The sequence below is a fragment of the Ruditapes philippinarum genome, unplaced genomic scaffold (assembly GCF_026571515.1).
Source record: "Ruditapes philippinarum isolate M1 unplaced genomic scaffold, ASM2657151v2 ctg2203_1_1_1_1, whole genome shotgun sequence".
Lineage (NCBI taxonomy): Eukaryota > Metazoa > Mollusca > Bivalvia > Venerida > Veneridae > Ruditapes > Ruditapes philippinarum.
In genome coordinates, this window is record NW_026862420.1 from 107288 (window position 1) to 128440 (window position 21153).

General features: G+C 34.1%; 2 protein-coding genes across 3 annotated transcripts; one reads left to right on the plus strand and one right to left on the minus strand.

The window, feature by feature from the left end:
* Positions 1-265: 265 nt before the first annotated feature.
* Positions 266-9236, minus strand: LOC132719026 (ubiquinone biosynthesis O-methyltransferase-like). Of its 2 annotated transcripts, none has more exons than XM_060702764.1 (6): positions 9148-9236; positions 8194-8320; positions 4653-4784; positions 3612-3747; positions 3118-3213; positions 266-593 (listed from the first exon to the last, which is right to left on the minus strand). In XM_060702764.1, the coding sequence occupies exons 2-6, from the start codon at positions 8311-8313 to the stop codon at positions 412-414; spliced, it is 666 nt and encodes a 221-aa protein (XP_060558747.1). In that variant the 5' UTR covers positions 8314-8320; positions 9148-9236; the 3' UTR covers positions 266-411. The 2 variants fall into 2 exon arrangements, with proteins under 2 accessions (XP_060558747.1, XP_060558746.1); XM_060702763.1 differs by lacking the exon at positions 9148-9236 and adding an exon at positions 8866-8907.
* A 2427-nt stretch (positions 9237-11663) lies between these two features.
* On the plus strand, positions 11664-21053 carry LOC132719029 (phosphatidylcholine transfer protein-like). Its single transcript, XM_060702766.1, has 6 exons — positions 11664-11971; positions 13436-13553; positions 13989-14068; positions 14764-14935; positions 15449-15516; positions 19556-21053. The coding sequence occupies exons 1-6, from the start codon at positions 11843-11845 to the stop codon at positions 19649-19651; spliced, it is 663 nt and encodes a 220-aa protein (XP_060558749.1). The 5' UTR covers positions 11664-11842; the 3' UTR covers positions 19652-21053.
* Positions 21054-21153: the final 100 nt, after the last annotated feature.

Below are 21153 nucleotides of genomic sequence, written 5' to 3' on the forward strand. Positions count from 1 at the left end.
TACGCCGGGTCCTACGGTCTATGTCTTATTTTTGTGCTCGCAGTAGAAAAAAAAGATATCTGCAAATAATTACCTGAAATTGGGTCCGGCGTTTGCATTTGTGGTCACGTGACAAAACTTGTTCATCCAGGGTGATTATGGGTTTTATTAATAGGAATGTAAACACACGGGTGGGTCAGACCAGGTTTTTGAAGTAATTCAAATGCCACATTCATGTGTTCTAAATCTAATCGTGGGATGTTTTTTTTTTGTTATAAACAATTAATATAATGTAGACACAATTCTGTTTGAAATTAAACTGTTTTAGTGTAGACCCTTCTGTAAAAAATGTCTTGCATTTTAAAACAATGCCCCTTTCAGTTATTCACTTCTATTTTGGTGTGACGACTCCTAAAATGTTTTCAGACTTTTTTACAGCACTTTAAAGCACCATACGATTCCATCTTTATCGAGATAAAATCTCGGCCAAATCTCGCGAGATTCTTTTTTCCATTTGCCGTCAGCCTCCAATCGATTCATTAATGGTTCCAGATCTTTGTAAGCCTCCGCCTCTTGAATAAGACTATGCCGGGTAGAAAGAGTAATGTAGCCGCCTGAAAATGGTGTTTATTTACATTTTTATCATATATCTATTAATGAAATATTGATCTTGTGGAATGAAAATTATCATATTTCACTCGTGGCTACCACCACTCGTGAAATATTTATTTTCATACCAATCGAGGAAAATAAATCCTGTATTAATAGGAAAAACTTGAATATCCTCTATGTATTTAAATGTTTGTACCTTTACTGCACTTCTATTCAATGAGATCTATCTATCTATAAAGTTCCGTGATGATACCTCATATAGTTTCAGAGTTATGTCCTGGGTAAAATTCAAAGTGTAAAAATGAACAAAGGGCAATAACTCCAAAATTATACAAGGCTATGTTTAGGTTCTTTAGCATTGCAGTTCTAACCAATGAGATCTATCTACCTACAAAGTTTCATGTTGATATCTCTAATAGTTTTAGAGTTATATCCAGGACAAAAGTCAAAAAGTAAAAATAAACAAAGGGCAATAACTTCAAAATAAGGCAAGGCAGAGTTATGTTTTTTTTAGCACTGCGCTTCTAACCGATGAGACCTATCTACCTACAAAGTTTCATGTTGATATTTCTTATAGTTTTAGAGTAATGTCCCAGACAAAGTTCAAAGTGTCAAAATGAACAAAGGGCAATAACTCCAAAATTAGGCAAGACAGAGTTATGGTTCTTTAGCACTGCACTTCTAACCAATGAGATCTATCTACCTACAAAGTTGCATGTTCATAACTCTTATAGTTTTAGAGTTATGTCCCGGACAAAGTTCAAAGTGTAAAAATAAACAAATGGCAATAATTCAAAAATAAGGCAAGGCAAAGTTATGGCTTTTTGCACTGCACTTCTATTCAATGAGATCTATCTATCTATAAAGTTCCGTGATGATACCTCATATAGTTTCAGAGTTATGTCCTGGGTAAAATTCAAAGTGTAAAAATAAACAAAGGGCAATTACTCCAAAATTAGACAAGGCTATGTTTAGGTTCTTTAGCATTGCAGTTCTAACCAATGAGATCTATCTACCTACAAAGTTTCATGTTGATATCTCTAATAGTTTTAGAGTTATATCCAGGACAAAAGTCAAAAAGTAAAAATAAACAAAGGGCAATAACTTCAAAATAAGGCAAGGCAGAGTTATGGTTTTTTTTAGCACTGCGCTTCTAACCGATGAGACCTATCTACATACAAAGTTTCATGTTGATATTTCTTATAGTTTTAGAGTAATGTCCCAGACAAAGTTCAAAGTGTCAAAATGAACAAAGGGCAATAACTCCAAAATTAGGCAAGACAGAGTTATGGTTCTTTAGCACTGCACTTTCTAACCAATGAGATCTATCTACCTACAAAGTTGCATGTTCATAACTCTTATAGTTTTAGAGTTACAAAATGTATGTCCCGGACAAAGTTCAAAGTGTAAAAATAAACAAATGGCAATAATTTAAAAATAAGGCAAGGCAAAGTTATGGCTTTTTGCACTGCACTTCTATTCAATGAGATCTATCTATCTATCTATAAAGTTCCGTGATGATACCTCATATAGTTTCAGAGTTATGTCCTGGGTAAAATTCAAAGTGTAAAAATAAACAAAGGGGCAATTACTCCAATTATAGACAAGGCTATGTTTAGGTTCTTTAGCATTGCAGTTCTAACCAATGAGATTTATCTACCTACAAAGTTTCATGTTGATATCTCTAATAGTTTTAGAGTTATATCCCGGACAAAAGTCAAAAAGTAAAAATAAACAAAGGGCAATAACTTCAAAATAAGGCAAGGCAGAGTCATTGGTTTTTTTTAGCACTGCACTTCTAACCAATGAGACCTATCTACCTACAAAGTTTCATGTTGATATTTCTTATAGTTTTAGAGTAATGTCCCAGACAAAGTTCAAAGTGTCAAAATGAACAAAGGGCAATAACTCCAAAATTAGGCAAGACAGAGTTATGGTTCTTTAGCATTGCACTTCTAACCAATGAGATCTATCTACCTACAAAGTTTCATGTTCAGAACTCTTATAGTTTTAGAGTTATGTCCCGGACAAAGTTCAAAGTGTAAAAATAAACAAATGGCAATAATTCAAAAAATAGGCAAGGCAGAGTTACGGTTCTTGTGCACTGCACACCTACTCAATGAGATCTATCTACCTACAAAGTTACATGATGATACCTCTTGTTGTTCCAAAGTTATGTCCCGGACAAGAAAAGCGGACGGACGGACAGTAAGACGGACGAACGGACAGACAAAGCGGTGACTTTATGTTCACCAAAAATCGGTTCAATATATCACACTATACAAGTAATTGTACGCAGTACGAGTGATTTTCGTAAACAGTATACCAATACCGTAAGCCGAACCTGGGACAGAGAGATGCACATTTTTAGTCCCAGAACGAACCAATATCGTAAGCCACCAACTACCGTAAGCTGTACAACTATCGGAAACAAATAAACAATATATAAAAATGATAAAAATGATAAATCATTATCAGACTTCTACAGTATAATATCAGTATATTATAAATTCACAAATTTCGAACCTGGTTTCACAAGTCTGATCATTTCGATCAAAGCTTCACATGGCACGTGAGCTCCTGCTGCGTATATTCCACTTCCGGTAAGGGCATCGTATGTATCTGAGATGAAAAAGAAAGAAAAAGAAAATTACTATGTACTAGAATTAATAATGCAAATTATATATAAGCAAGACCCTTTATATGTATACAAAAATAATGGCTGATAAAATGTCATGCATATGCTCCAGTGCCAGCCAAGAGCCGTCTGATCAAAGTCTGCAATGTTGCTATATACAGTAAGTACATATTTTAATTGTTTCCCTTGGCAACACAGAAGTAACAACCTAGTTTCATTATGTCACTGTAGTACCTAACTTCCTTTCATTATGTTATTAAAATTTCTGAAGTCTAACTGCACGCCTGAAAAAATGTATATAATTTATATGTTCTAATTCTTATATCACGTTCTAACTGGATTACTTAATTTGTTTCAGATTTTTGAAGTGTTTATAACTTACTGGCAGGAATGTCAGAGGGTTTTTCGGTAATGAATGTCTGGAAATAGTTCTCATACAGGTTAAGTTTCCGGGCTTCATTCAGCATTGTTTCTTGTGGCTCGAGTGCATCTATGTTCTTAAACCCTTGCTGTCGTAACTGTAGTTAAAACATGGGTTTTGTATAAAGAGATTAATACACGGCAGAGTAGGGCCGGAAGGTGATAATCGTCCCGCAAAATGAATAATGGCCCCGAAAACAATGGTCGTTAAATTCCTGTCTGCATTTCTTCTGTACAGTACAGTAACTTCTACAGAGTTAATTACTTTTGCACATCTTCTGACACTCATAATCAGTTGAAATCATAGGCGATTTTGTTACTATATATAGTAACAAGTGTATTAAAATGTATTTTTAGAATGTAGATGATCCTCGTATTAGTAAAATAATTAAACGTGGACTAAAATTACTGTACTAATGTTTATGGTTGCTGATTTACGTCATGTCGTATTTTCGCTTCTTCGCCTCAAAATGCGAAATTGCGAAAACACGAAGGGACAGCAAAATTGGACTTTGTCGTCTATTCGTATTTTCGCTTGTATGGATTTTCGAGGCAACAAAGCGATAATACGACAGAAATACGGCAGAGATCTTATAAAATATCATACAATGGTGTGCATGTATGTGTTGACAAAATACTATCTTAAGGAAGTATCATGTGACGTAAACATTAATAGCTAAGCTGTTATACTAGTATCTTTAAATGGTTAAACAGTTGATATTGCTTTAATGTGGTGAAATATAAGTTGTTGAAACGTGACTGCTTATATTTCTTTTTGATGAAAATAAGTATACCGTTAAAAGTGTAGTTAAAGTATATCTGTCAAAAGATAAGATATAAAAAATAAAAATAAAAATCCATTAATTATTTTCTGAGTCAATTTGCAGAAGTAGAACCATTACCTCTTTGATTGTCATGTACTAACCAGTGTCGGTGCAATGTAATGAAATGCAAATATATTTAACAGTAAGCCATCATTCCTCTATAAATTTTAAATGCTCACCTCTTTGGCAACAAGGCCTGTCCCGGCTCCAATATCTAATATGCGAACAGAAGATCGAGATTCTGGTGGGAACTTTTCGCATATTTGTTTGCATACAGCTAAATAGGCGGAGTATCCAAATTGAAGTAAATCCTGAAAATGAAAATAATACTCACATTTGAGCCGCGTCACGACAAAACCAACATAGTGCGCTTGCGACCAGCATGGATCCAGACCAGCCTGCGCATCCGCGCAGTCTGATCAGGATCCATGCTGTTCGCTATCAGTTTCTCTACTTGTTATAGGGTCTGTAAGCGAACAGCATGGATCCTGATCAGACTGCGCGGATGTGCAGGCTGGTCTGGATCTATGCTGGTCGCAAACCCATTATGTTGGTTTTGTCGTGACGCGGCTCATTTATGTTGGCCTGCATAAACTAATACCGTATTTAATTATGTGTTTTTAAGACAGTGTGAGGGAATAACCCAAGTTACTGGTCCAGACCTTCACAGTCCCGAAACGTCAAAAACGTCAGTGATTAGTTAATGTGGTACAAAGGAAATTGTGTTGCACTTGTTAAACAGTAAAGACGCCTCAGCAGTGTTGAATGGGGAAGATTGGTATATTGCAGTATGAAGCGGCATTTTTTGTGTTAGACTGTGATTTAAAGGAACATTATGCCTCAGAAATCCATACTTTTTTAATGCTTTAGAAACGTCAAACATGTGTTTTATAATGTTTTGATAATGGTATTATAGCATATTATTTTGTTTAACAACTGAAGAAATTTGCGCTTAATATTCAGTAATGTGTCATAATTGTAACAAAATGTAAAACGACTTCCATACTAAATACTCATTCACTTTGATTATTCCCAACGGAGCAAAAGAAGTAGAGAATGTTTTATCAGGTTCATCTATGTGAAAAATAGGTGTTTGTTTTGGAAACTGTAACAAGATACCAAAATTAAAAAGTTTTTGGAACAAGAGGGGCCAGAGGGCCCTGGATCGCTCACCTGTGAAATAGGTAAAAAGATCAAAGTGGATCCCCTTTTCACCCCAGAAGCACAATTTGAAAATAAAGGACAGCTAATCTGAACATTTTTGTACACTGTCACCAAGGAAATTTTTGTGTAAAATTATTTCAAAATTGAACCAGTGATTTAGATGTTGTTGATTTCTAATTTTAACTCTCGCAGCAATTTTATTAAACAGTTCAGCCTGTCACTAAATGAGAGGTAAACTTAGAAAAAGATGACAGAAAAAGAGAAGGAAAAACAAACATCTGACCTGGCTGGGGATTGAACTGTCGACCTCGATCCGCTGGGGCGGGGCCAATTTTGACCCTAGGAGTTTTATTTCAACAAACATGGTAGACATACACTAGAACATGTTTCATGCCAAATATCTCAGCTCTACCTCTTCTGGATTTTCACAAGATTTTTTAAGTTTTTACTATATACATATAAGGAAAACCAATGACCTTAATTTTGAGCCGGGCCAATTTTGACCCTAGGGCTTTCATCTGAACAAACTTGGTAATCATCCACTAGAAGATGTTTCATTCCAAATATCTAAGCTCTACACAATAGGATTTTTAAGTTTTTAGTATACATGTAAACATGTAAGGAAAATCAATGACTCCTGGGACGGGGCCAATTTTGGCCCTACAGTAGGGCTTATATTTGAACAAACTTGGTAGAAATCCACATGCCAAATATCTAATATAGTGCTTTTGGATTGTCACAAGAAGATGTTTCCTCCCTTTTGAACCTTACGCCATTTGCAATGTTTTCAGGGGAAGGGTAAGGTTCAAAAGGGAGGTAGCTTTTGATCTAAAACAGAGTCGGTTAGAGTGACATCTCTGGAAAATATTGCAAATGTTGTAAGGGTTTAAAAGGGAGGTGACGGTTTAAAAGGGAGGTGACTGTTACGCTACAAATTGAGTCGGTTAGAATGGCCTCTCCTGATGACATTGCAAATGGAGGTGACTGTTGTGCTAAAAAAGAGTCGGTTAGATTGACCTCCCCTGAAAACATTGAAAATGGCAAAAGGTTTTAAAAGGGAGGTAACTGTTTGGTTAAAAAAAGATCTCAGCTAGAATGACCTCCCCTGATAACATTGCAAATTGGGTAAGGATTCAAAAGGGAGGTTACTATTGTGCTAAAGTGTTGATTACAGTGACCTCCCTGAAAGATTGAAAATGGCGTAAGGGTTCAAAAGGGAGGATATATACTGTTGTGCCTAAAAGTTGGTTAGAGTGACCTCCCCTGCAAACATTGCAAATGGTGTTAGGGTTCAAAAGGGAGGTTACTGTTGTGCTCAAAAAAAGAGTTCATTAGAGTGACCTGCCCTGATAACATTGCAAATGGTGTAAGGGTTCCAAAGGGAGGCTACTTTTGTGCTACAAATAGTCAATGAAAGAAGTCCTTATTGGACTTTTGATACTCCAATACAGAAGTAACAAAGTCATAAATATACTTTAACATTACTTATTATGGTTTCAACAGTTTTTTAAGAACGTAAAGATTTAGCACCTGACTGTTCCGTACCAAAACGCCTTTGTTAACGTTGTCAATATATTAGAGATTTTCGACCATGCGACCACATACATGCATCGAGGACATGTTTGAAGGGAAGTGACCGTGCGACCACATAGACGCATCACAGAATTCTCCTTCCCTTACGAGAAAGGGACAAAAAGTTGTCTGCCCTTTTATTAAAGGGATGACTTAAAAAATATGCCATTGCCTTATGTTATTGATAAGGAGGCTAATTTTCAAGTCTTTTTAAGCTATGTAATTTTAAAACGATAATATATAACTTCTTGGAAAATTTTGAGTTTCTAGCTTTTTCTACTTTTCATTCTATGTATACAACAGAATTATTTTAATTTTGCAAAACATGAACGTTTCAAAAACGTTTTATATGCATTAAATATTGGAGATATATTTCACACGTTGTTTTCAAATATTAACCTGGGGGCATTTTTGCCGAAATATTATAGACGTTGAAATATGATTTTTTTTTCAAAACGGCTTATATTAAGTTTTTTGATATATATGATCAGTACATATGCTAAGATTGACAAATATGCATTTTATTTGGATTTTAAAGGCGTTTTGAGCTCCACATCCTAAATGTCTGTGGTTTTATTATTCTGAAATTGTTCTCCGTTGTATTCCGTTAGGCTTCTGCTTATGCCCTTGTGTTCGTCTCCTACTTACTCGTCCATTTTCTGTCACTATTACGTAACAAGCCTGGACGGAACTTTAAATTCTAATCGGTCACTCGTCCATTACTAGTACGTTGAAACATGTGACCACTAATCAGGGCTTAAAGGACATGTTTGAAGCAATATCTTCTCTTCTCTACATACATCATAATTTGTGTGTATCAATTATTTTTAGCATGAAATGAGGAGTAGATCATGGCATTATACGAAGTATAACGGAAAAGGCGAAGTTTTACGATTGGTAGATCTAGTAATCGGAACATCTCGGTAATCATCCGAAGATTAACGGAATGGGCCGGGAAGATGTGATAGGAAAGTTCAAAATTACCTTTTCGTATGTTTCTGCCCATTTCCCATAATTTTTCTGCGATTCTTCCACCGACTCGCAACTGATTGATTGCACTTTATTGCGTAAACTGTCTCCGTTCTTATCTTCTACATTAAACATGTTGATTCTACAATGTAAAACGATACTTAGAATTGTTTTTAATCGATACTATGTACAACCGCTGAAAACAAAATCCATCAAAAAGGAACTTTATTTTTATTATACCTCCAGCTATTTGATAATTTGTTACAGATGTAGAATGTTATACCAGTTACAGAAATCACTTTTAACTTCTTCTTTTCGAGTATTTAAGTGTCTTTTACTGCAATGGTACTGAAACATGAACATTTAAAATATTAACTGCATTAGAATTATATTCAGTGAATGTTTAAAATTACATCAAATATTGAGGCAAAATGGGGCGGACGGTTGGACGGGAATCGTCTCTTTTCTTAATTATTCTATCGCTTGCGGCGTTCTGGGTGTATTGGACGTCACCGCATCGTCTGATACCCACGTTTGATACATGTACAACATGTAAAATGTTAATGGTTCGGCCTTGGGTACCCGACGTTGAGGTCGCCGATGCAAAAACGATGGCCTCCAACGGAATAACGTAAATAGCTGAATGTATATAAAATTTACACTAGAATAATAAAATCAATGCCTTACCTCGTGCAATACAAGCGTTAGAAAATATAGTTTGGTATCGTCCACAGCAACAAAGATTATAAAATTTCCTAAAGTTAATACATGTGTAGAGTGACACATATGTAGGCGAGATTCAAAATACACATTTGTAAAACACACTACAACATATGGGACTCCGAAAATTTTCCACGCATGTACACATCACCTGATGAACTCGCGTCAATATGAAGCTGACATAGAAATTTGGTTAAACCAGGTATATATATTTACAGGTATATTTATATTTACATGACATTAATATACCTAGGTAAACTTTAAATGAAATTTGAAGTGGGTCATCCAATACCATATATGTTAGGATATTCTCGAGTAAACAATGTATGCACAATATTTTACAGTAACTGAAGCGATTTCTTTATTCATGCGTTTATTAAAAACTACCCATTAACGCGTTAGAGATCATTCCTGTAGGTAGCAGCCGTCCTGAAAATCCGTTACAAGGGGAACAACTCCACAGCCATACTGTCTATATATACTTAATAATTCCAGTAAATGTCTAAATTACAGGATTTATAAACAGGATTTTTGTTTTGAGCCATACCTCAGCAAGTTACCTATGAATTTAGCTTTAATTCTCTTTAAATTTAGAAGTATGAATCACAAACTTCCTATTGAAAAAGGAAGGTTTGATGATATTCCAAGAGAACTTAGAACTTGTAACCTATGTACCAGTAACTCTTTAGGCGACGAATTCCATTATCTTTTTGAATGTTCACATTTAGTTAATACAAGAAAGCTGTATCTTGATAAATATTTCTATGAACGTCCAAGTGCTTTAAAATTTGAAAAATTAATGAACCAAAGTAATAAAGATATCCTTTTGAAACTTGCCATATTTTGCAAAAATATTATGTTATTATTTAAATAATGTTAGCTTATTAGATTATGTCTTTTCTCTTTGTTTTTTCTCGCAATGATTTTTGATTTTTCTCTCTCATCCTCAATTATCAGTCAATTATTACAGTAATTTTATTACATCATGGAGTTGTATGACCATTTATAATTTGCCATTTTGTAGTATTTTGTTTTTACATATTATTTGCCATTTTGTATTATTTTGTATGTACGTACTGTTTTATGTTGTCACATGCCCATATGGGCCCTGACGTATTCAAATAAACCTTGAACCTTGAAACTGCATACTTATCTCCCTTAATTTACATTCTTATTAACATACATGTACAAAATCCTGTAAATCAATTTTATAATAGAGAAACATAGTAAATTATAGAAAAATGTCGGTGATCACAAAAAGGTCTATCACCTGCCGACCTTTATACTCTCAAATATTAGTTATTTATTGTTTTATTCCCTCCAATCTAATAATTGTTAAGAAACCCGTGCACATACAATACAATACATACATGTACGTTTATATAACTTATAGATGAATCGCCCTTTAAAAGCAATCCTAGAAGAAGAAAAAACTTTGTATTCCTGGACCTGAGAATTTTGTTACATCTAAATGCCTGGATACAGTGTTGCGATTGCGTAAAAAGTAATTCTAGAAAAAATACTTTATAAAGGTAATACTTTATATGTAATATACATGTACGTATAGTCTACATGGTCTTTAATCCTTTTGAATAGTAATTAGGATTTTAAAAATGCATATATAATGCCTGCTTACTGTTACCACGGATTTATATTACGTATATTATGTAATATAAATCCGTGCTGTTAGTGGATGCTACGGTATCAGTAAAATCATTATTAATGCATGCTGGCACCTTCATGTCTCTTGTTGACAATGAGGAATCAGTGTCAGCTCGGCCCTAAAACGTACTCGGGCCTCGAGTCAGCTCGGTCCTATTCCAACTCGGCACGGGTCAACTCGGCCATTAATTATATATTACTGGTAATGATTACTTTTATTACTTTTGATATGTTTTCATCATAACTTTCATGGTTTAACATTTTCACACTAACAGACCTCTACTAAAGGATATTGAAAAGTTTTATTGATGAAAGTACCAATTTGTATGTAAATTTGTAGAGAAAGAAAGAATGCATTTTTTGCTACTCCAGATTTTTTGTAAAAAAAATATCGTTAAAAAAGCATTGGTCGTATTAAAGAACACACAGTATTAAATGCAATTACATTTAATGTCACAAAAATTCAATCTAAAAACTCTATTTATTGATCAATATTTAACATATATTGTCTTGTTATCTCTTCTTAACAAAGATAATTTCAAACAATACGTACAGGTACTCTGCCAACTTTTTCAATTTCTGTTTGTAAGTGATCATATTTCTGAAAAACATTATAGTAATTTTCTTCTTAAAATTTTTATTAACTAAACAATCTATATCCTAATATATATGTTTTTAATAGAGGGCCGAGTTGACCTGTGCCGAGTTGACCCGTGCCGAGTTGGTATAGGGCCGAGTTGATACCATGCTTGCTGGTAGTTATATATATGCTGTTTAACAATGTCATGATCGTGCATATTTTGTAAATTCAATTGGCAAACAATTAACGTGAAGTGAATGTCGATTAAATTAACCAAAGGAGATCAGCATGGGCTGATGCCTAAATCGCAAAGTCCGTTCTGCTCCAAGTCTTCACTATTTTACATGAACGCAATGCGCAAAAATCTCTTATATCATCATTGCTAAACAAAGAAAGAAAGGAAATACGTCATTATTAAATAAATAAAGAAATGAAATGCTTCTGTTACATATGAAACTGTGCAATTTGCGTACACGTAAAGTTGCGTTACTTTGCTTTAATGTAAAGAACTATCCTTTCATATCGGTCAATGCGCATGTCTCCTTGGATGCGGAAGTAAACAAACTTTGACAGCTCCAAACATGTGATTTCGTGTTCAGGTCGACAAACTGCGAACAACACGTGTAAACACAGAAAAACAAGTAGATAAAACGTTAACAATTTGAACTATCATTTTCAAAATCGAGTGCAAACGGAGAAGGCATGACTGATTTAGCATTTAAAGATTCCGACTTCGAGTTGGCTTGCAAGGAATTAGAAGAACCACAAACTGAGGGCTGGGAGTTCTTTACAGAATCTCACGGTGTCACTATTTACAGAATGTACAATGAGGTAATTTTCATATATAATTTTCATGATGTAGTTTTATAGCATGATTATTTTAAAATAGGACTTCCTCATTTATGAAGAGATAGGTTTATTGAAACATTATTTTTTATACATTGTGTTTTCTTTTACTATTTTATCATGTACTGACTACTGTGGCATCATATTTTTTGTGCATGCTTATAATGAATCCGGGTCAGCTCGGCCCTAAAACGTACTCGGCCCCCGAGTCAGCTCGGCCCTATTCCAACTCGGCACGGGTCAACTCGGCCCACTTTTCAATTATAAATATTTAGGTTTGTGTTATAAATATTCATTATTTATTGTAATTATGGTAATTATTTATAATACATGGACTGACAGTTTCCGAACTAGCAGCAGAAAGGCTTTTCTTATCAGTAAAATTACAAGTAAAGATAACTGATAGCGTATCTCTCTCTGTATTTATGACTCGTGGTAGGTTTAACTGTAAACTTAAATACCTTCAGTGTCAAAGAATGTGTTGAAATATATACTGAGAGAAAGCTAAGATTAACAGCCTTTAATTGATGTAATAAATTTTAAAATCGGACTTTTAATCGCCCCAAACTAGCGATAATAACGTTACTTTACAAACAAAATGCATCTAAGGAAACACATTTATAATAATCTTATCGAATCTGCAAGACAAATAAAAAACATTTTTTTTTTCTAAATATACTTTATTTCAGCAGGAGAACAATGTATAATTATATAATAATAAGATATTTCTTGTCATTCATTTACCTTAACAACATGCAAAGCAAAGTTTATACGTTTTATGTATTTTTGTTAAGTGGGCCGAGTTGACCCGTGCCGAGTTGACCCGTGCCGAGTTGGTATAGGGCCGAGTTGACTCTTTTCCCTTATAATATCTTGAATTCATGAAAAATCTACTAAAGTGATCACATTCAGAAAAAGAATAGGTCTGTGTCAAGGAAAAATTCATTTGTTTCTGAACATGCTTTGTTACCAATTCAAACTTGCAACCACATACATATGTGATTACAATTCTGTCATACTGATCACTTGGCCATCTGGCTGTAATTATGGATGAAAGTATCCAGAGTTATACTATTATTTAAAATCAATGCATAAATCATAATTAACAATGGAAACTAACAAAACACCTCCCAAAAATAATAAGAAGTCTTGGTTCAATGTTGGCTAACAGTATTTTAAAAATGTTTTTAAACATGTACCATTAATTTTTCGAATCAATATTGGATGCAATGATGGAAATGAATGATACTTTATACCACAATTTTCAATGACAGCCCTAACAGAAGTGTCACAGGGTCGCAAAGCATTTTATCCCCAGTCTGTGAACAGTTCTAAACTATAAGTAAAGCTGCCAAATTATTAAACACTAAGACATTATATTGAGACTAAGATTTAATTTGATTGTCATGTTACTATTTAAGAATAAAGGTATAATTGTTTTGATTATAGAAATCAGGACTATACGAGTACAAAGTATATGGGATATTAGATGATGTTCTGCCAGATGTATGTGCTCAGGTGTATATGGATCTAGAATACAGGAAAAAATGGGACTCATATGTTAATGGTAAGAATGTTTTAAGTTTTCATAAAGGTATTAAGAGAAAATGGCAGCAAAATATCTTAATTGTTCGCATTAAGCCTATAAACTAATTCTTTTACTGTCTTTGTGGTTTATGATATATAAATAAATCTAATTTCTTAACAAGGTTGTTGACCCCAATTAGAATGTTTTTTTTGTTATCATATTCTTACATCATGCAAAGTTTAAATAAATTCAATATTGCAGCTTTCAGTCTGCAATATTATTAGTCTTTATGTAATCAGGCTAGCCTATGTGAAAGTTGCTATCATTCTATGAAACTGGGGTTTTGTACAACTGGCAATTTGCTTCATTTAAGGAAAGAATGGTGAAATAATTTTTTGTTTCATATTATATGAAAGGTTTGTCAACAAAATGTCAATGTCATAATTTATTTTGCTCTTTTTTTTTTCTTTGTAGAATTATATGAAACAGAAGCCATGGGGAGGAAGTATATCTACTGGCATGTAAATTATCCATGGCCCATGTCACACAGAGATGTATCCTTTTTGCAGAAACATGTTTTAACACTAGCCACACTTAATATATTAAATGGACTTGTCCATCTATCAATCTAGACAAAACCATTCATCATTTTTAGGGAGAATTTCAAAATATGTACTGAGAGAATAGGGATCAGTGCCTACCATGATCAGATGGAACGGATGTGCTGGTTGATCATGGTCTGTACTGGTCACATGGGTAGAATTAGATGTTGCCAACAGGCTGAGGGTTAATAACAGACAATATTAGTCAAAATAGACTACATGTAATTTCTGCTTACCATAAGTATCATTTGGTGTCAATCATCTGACTATTGACAGAACCAAGAATGTGTATTTTTCCTTGAAATAGGATAGTTAGATATTTTATTATGATACATGTATAAACTCATACAGTTGAAACATTTTTACGAACATCATACTTTTTTGAATAACTACATGCAATTTAGGGGGTCCTGGAGTGGTTTTTGACTCTCAAATTGGAAATTTTTCAGTTCCAGCCGTACTAGAATCAAAACCATTTTTCCACACTAGCTGAAGGTCAGGAAGTAAGCTTAAATGTGAATACTGTGTTATTCAAAGGAAAAATGATAGTGCCACAGTCATCCTAAGATTTGATCACTTTAAATTACTTCTTTCTTGTTTTATCATATTCATAATGATTACTAGTATATTCTTTAACAAGTAATTAGTATGTATATGCTCGTTCATTGCGGGAGATGGATTATAATGGTAAGAAGATATGGGTTGTCATGGCGAAGAGCGAGAAAGTCGCTTCAATTCCTGAGAAAGATGGCGTTATACGTGTTGAAGATTATATACAAAGTTGTGCTCTTACGACAGATGGAAAATGTGGCTCTAAAGGTGGGTGTATATTTCCAAAATCATCTATTCCGTCAACCCCTAACTTCATGTAAAGAATAAGTCTTGTTACATATTTTCTGGTCGGAACTGATTGTTAGATTCAATGCTTTTAAAATTCTATAGGTTTAAATACTAGTTATGAATAAGCAAATGATAGGGAGAAAGAGATTTCAGTTGCACATGTTATATTAATTATGTCTCGAATGTTTGCTCAAATTTTTTGTTTTCTTTGCTTTGATTTACATTATAAACTCTGTAGAGCAACAACCTTTGGGAAACAAAAATTTTGGTTGTTACTGAGAGATGATGTTTAAGAGTTATACATGTAGTATGAGCAACATTACTGTCTGTCTTAGATCTAAACTGTTACCTTCCTAGTGCTATTATTTTTATTTCAGAATTCCCTACATACATGACAGCCCCAGATACAATTTAATTATACAAATTTATGATGGTACATTACTACATGTAAATGGTTTTAAAGTATCAAAATCCTCTCTTTTTGTTTTTCAGCATATATGAGGTATTATGATGACCCAAAAGGATCCATTCCAACATGGCTGATAAACTGGGGTGCCAAGGTAATGTACTATTTGTATCTTCATGGTCCTTCAAAATCTTAACATGCAATATTTAAACAAATATAGAAAGTAGTCCACCATCTAAAAAAAAACGTTGCAGCTTTTTGGGAAGTTCTTTTTGACTTGCATTGGAAGAAAGATTAATTCTTTTCGTTATTCTCACAATGCATACCTGGTACATATATACATATACAAACATAAATTTCCAATTTTAGAGATATCAAGATGAAACAAGAGGGCCATGATGGCCCTGGATCGCTCACCTGACACAACCGCATCCAAGCAATGTCTTAAACAAGCATCATGACCAAGTTTGATGCGACTGAGTCAAACATGTGACCTCTAGTGTGTTATAAAGATTTTTCCATATTTGGGCAATGTGACCTAATTTTTGACTGGACACGACCCATATTCAAACTTGACCTAGAAATCATCAAAACAACCTTCCTGACCAATTTCCAGGAAATTTGGAGCAAAACTGCAGCCACTAGAGTGTTAAAAAGATTTTTCTATTTTTAGCTCCTGTGACCTAGTTTTTGACCAGACATGACCAATCTTAGCACTTGACCCAGAAAACATCAAAACAACATTCTTGACAAATTTCCTGAATATTTGAATAAAAACTGCAGCCACTAGAGTGTAAACAAGCTTTTTCTATTTTTAACTCCTGTGACCTAGTTTTTGACCTGAGATGGCCCATCTTCTAACTTGACCTAGAAATCATCAAAACAACCTTCCTGACAAATTTCCAGAATATTTGAATCAATACTGCAGCCACTAGAGTGTTAACAAGCTTTTTCTATGTTTAGCTCCTGTGACCTAGTTTTTGACCGGAGATAACCCATCTTCGAACTTGACCTAGACATCATCAAAACAACCTTCCTGACAAATTTCAAGAATATTTGGATGAAAACTGCAGCCCCTAATGTGTTAACAAGCTTTTCTATTTTTAGCTCCTGTGACCTAGTTTTTGACCGGAGATGACCCATCTTCGAACTTGACTTAGATATCATCAAAACAACCTTCTTGACAAATTTCCAGAACATTTAGATGAAAACTGCAGCCATTAGAGTGTTAACAAGCTTTTTCTATTTTTAGCTCCTGTGACCTAGTTTTTGACCTGAGATGACCCATCTTCGAACTTGACCTAGAAATCATCAAAAACAACCTTTCTGACAAATTTCCAGAATGTTTGGATGAAAACTGCAACCATTAGAGTGTTAACAAGCTTTTTCTATTTTTAGCTCCTGTGACCTAGTTTTTGACCAGAGACGACCCATCTTCGAACTTGACCTAGAAATCATCAAAACAATCTTCTTGACAAATTTCCAGAATTTTTTAATCGAAACTGCAGCCACTAGAGTGTTAACAAGATTTTTCTCTTTTTAGCTCCTGTGACCTAGTTTTTTACTGATGTTAACCCATCTTCTAACTTGACCTAGAAATCATCAAAACAACCTTCAAAACAAATTTCCAAAATATTTGGATCAAAACTGCAGCCACTAGAGTGTTAACAAGCTTTTTCTATTTTTAGCTCCTGTGACCTAGTTTTTGACCGGTGATAACCCATCTTCGAACTTGACCTGAAAATCATCAAAACAACCTTCCTGACAAATTTCCAAAATATTTGGATGAAAACTGCAGCCACTAGAGTGTTAACAAGCTTTTTCTATTTTTAGCACCTGTGACCTAGTTTTTGACCGGACATGACCCATCTTCCAACTTGACCTAGATATCATCAAAACAACCTTCCTGACAAATTTCCAGAATATTTGGATGAGAACTGCAGCCACTAGAGTGTTTACAAGCTTTTTCTATTTTTAGCTCCTTTGACCTAGTTTTTGACCGGACATTACCCATCTTCCAACTTGACCTAGATATCATCAAAACAACCTTCCTGACAAATTTCCAGAATATTTGGATGAAAACTGCAGCCACTAGAGTGTTAACAAACTTTTTCTATTTTTAGCTCCTGTGACCTAGTTTTTGACCGGAGATGACCCATCTTCGAACTTGACCTAGATATTATCTAAGCAACCTTCCTGACAAATTTCCAGAATATTTGGATGAAAACTGCAGCCACTAGAGTGTTAACAAGCTTTTTCTATTTTTAGCTCCTGTGACCTAGTTTTTGACCAGACATGATCCATCTTCAAACTTGACCTAGATATCATCTAAACAACCTTCCTGACAAATTTCCAGAATATTTGGATGAAAACTGCAGCCTATAGAGTGTTAACAAGCTTTTTCTATTTTTAGCTCCTGTGACCTAGTTTTTGACCAGACATGACCCATCTTCGAACTTGACCTAGATATCATCAAAACAACCTTCCTGACAAATTTCCAAAATATTTGGATGAAAACTGCAGCCACTAGAGTGTTAACAAGCTTTTTCTATTTTTAGCTCCTGTGACCTAGTTTTTGACCAGACATGATCCATCTTCAAACTTGACCTAGATATCATCTAAACAACCTTCCTGACAAATTTCCAGAATATTTGGATGAAAACTGCAGCCTATAGAGTGTTAACAAGCTTTTTCTATTTTTAGCTCCTGTGACCTAGTTTTTGACCGGAGATGACCCATCTTTGAACTTGACCTAGAAACCATCAAAACAACTTTCCTGACAAATTTCCAGAATATTTGGATGAAAACTGCAGCCACTAGAGTGTTAACAAGCTTTTTCTATTTTTAGCTCCTGTGACCTAGTTTTTGACCGGAGATGACCCATCTTCGAACTTGACCTAGATATCATCAAAACAACCTTCCTGACAAATTTCCAAAATATTTGGATGAAAACTGCAGCCACTAGAGTGTTAACAAGCTTTTTCTATTTTTAGCTCCTGTGACCTAGTTTTTGACCGGAGATGACCCATCTTCGAACTTGACCTAGATATCATTAAAACAACCTTCCTGACAAATTTCCAGAATATTTGGATGAAAACTGCAGCCTCTAGAGTGTTAACAAGCTTTTTCTATTTTTAGCTCCTGTGACCTAGTTTTTGACCCGAGATAACCCATCTTCGAACTCGATCTGTATTTCATTGAGACAAACATTCTGACAAAGTTTGATGATGATCCAATCAAAACTGTGACTGCTAGACTGTTAACAACCCAATTATTAGAGTGTTAACAAGCTTTTTCTATTTTTAGCTCGTGACCTAGTTTTTGACCAGAGATGACCCATCTTCGAACTTGACCTAGATATCATCAAAAACAATCTTCCTGACAAATTTCCAGAATATTTGGATGAAAACTGCAGCCTCTAGAGTGTTAACAAGCTTTTTCTATTTTTAGCTCCTGTGACCTAGTTTTTGACCCGAGATAACCCATCTTCGAACTCGATCTGTATTTCATTGAGACAAACATTCTGACAAAGTTTGATGATGATCCAATCAAAACTGTGACTGCTAGACTGTTAACAACCCAATTGTTAGAGTGTTAACAAGCTTTTTCTATTTTTAGCTCGTGACCTAGTTTTTGACCAGAGATGACCCATCTTCGAACTTGACCTAGATATCATCAAAACAACCTTCCTGACAAATTTCCAGAATATTTGGATGAAAACTGCAGCCTCTAGAGTGTTAACAAGCTTTTTCTATTTTTAGCTCCTGTGACCTAGTTTTTGACCCGAGATAACCCATCTTCGAACTCGATCTGTATTTCATTGAGACAAACATTCTGACAAAGTTTGATGATGATCCAATCAAAACTGTGACTGCTAGACTGTTAACAACCCAATTGTTGACGACGAACGACGCACAACGCACGACGCACGACGCACGACGCACAACGCACGACGACGGACGCCGGACATAGCCCCATCACTATACCTCACCATGACCACTTCGTGGTCAGGTGAGCTAATAAAAACTTGGATCAGCCAACAGTATAGAGCACTCGTGTGCAGGCCGGTCTTGCTCTTTACTAGTGGACTGTGGTGACAAAGACTTGTTTTTTCTGGTTCCAGATCATTTATTAATAAGGTTAATTTTTTTGTAATGTGTAAAAGTTTACATGCATATTTTTTCTGTTTACAGACTGGGGTGCCAGGATTTTTAACAATGATGCAAGCTGCATGTAGAAAATACCCAGAATACCTCAGAGAAAAACAGGCACAGGTGCAGTTGTCATGACAACCACCAGACTCTTAATTAGCTGTCAAAATTATTCATTTGTTCATTATCTTATCAAACCATCTTTGATTTTTATACAAATTTATTGAAACTGCAAAGAACTTGTGGTAGCTCACCATTTCATAAATAATATGACATCAAAATTGATATACATGTATGAAAAACCAACACTTTGTGCACCAGTTGTATTTCAGACAGTGGAGTAATGTTGATGAGTGTTCTGATGCCTATCACATTAATTTGAGAAATATCATAATTAAAGGAACTTTTTTATCAACAAAATTAAGTTGGAGCAACAATATACATGTAAACTTGTGCATGGTTTATTTAGATACCTCTTAAAATCATTTATTTTGAATGTTCGATATAAGCATATAATTACATATTTTGAATGTAATAACTGCTACATTTATTGTCTTTTATTAAAATGTTACTCCTTATGTATTTTATTGATAACTGTATGAATAAAGATTTATGTTTTTGAATTGAATTGAATTGACAAACACTGTACATGTATTCACTATGTTTAATTAAAATGCAATTGTATCATTATTAGATAATTATTATTAGATTTGTGTTTTTCTGTCATGTTTACATTGACAATCTGTTCCCTTAACAAGTACATGTATTTATAATTATGAAAGGATAGTTCTACTCATTATGTGACAGTATCATAGTCATAACATTTTGTATCTTTGTACCTCCAGCTAGAAATGACCCAAATGTTACTATTAAGGTCTACAGACCTCAGATTTGCAAGTTATATATCCCGACCACTGCACATTTTTGTTAGACACTTCAGTAAACAACTATTTACATCCTTTGTAACAGTTTCAGCTGGTTAAACATAATTATGTAGAGATGTTTTCTTATTTATAAGATGTTATACAAAAATATTAAATTTTTGTCAGGGTAAATCTATTTTACTTTTTCATTTTGGCACATTATGAAAAGCACATACATGTACATGTTTTTTTTAAAAATATTTTGTGCAATTAATTTGTTATACTCCCATGACCTCTGATGTCACATGATTGTTTAATTATCTATGTAATGAAACTTTTGATTTATGCATCTATTGATTTATGCATATTTTAATGTATGCATCTTTTAATTTATGCATTACTTTTAATTTATGCAATAATCTTTTTTCTTAAATAATGCACTATTTGAAAATTTATGAAGAATTGTCTTGTTTCCTTTTTCTTTTACTTTCAATTGCCAAATAAGCATAGATATTACCAGAAAAGTTACAAGATCAAGGGGAAAAAAAATTCAGGATTAATAATAAATTTCAGGATTTTCAGAATACTAAAAGTCGTTTTTTTATACAATTTCTAAATACAGGATATTTAAAATTTCTAACTTTTACTCATTGACTTTGAAAACAAATAAAGATAGTCAAGGTTTGCTCAATTGAATATGATGTACATTGTTTGAAAAGGCATTTTATTTCTATACTCAGAAGGTATATAATAATTCTACAATTATCTGCTTTTATT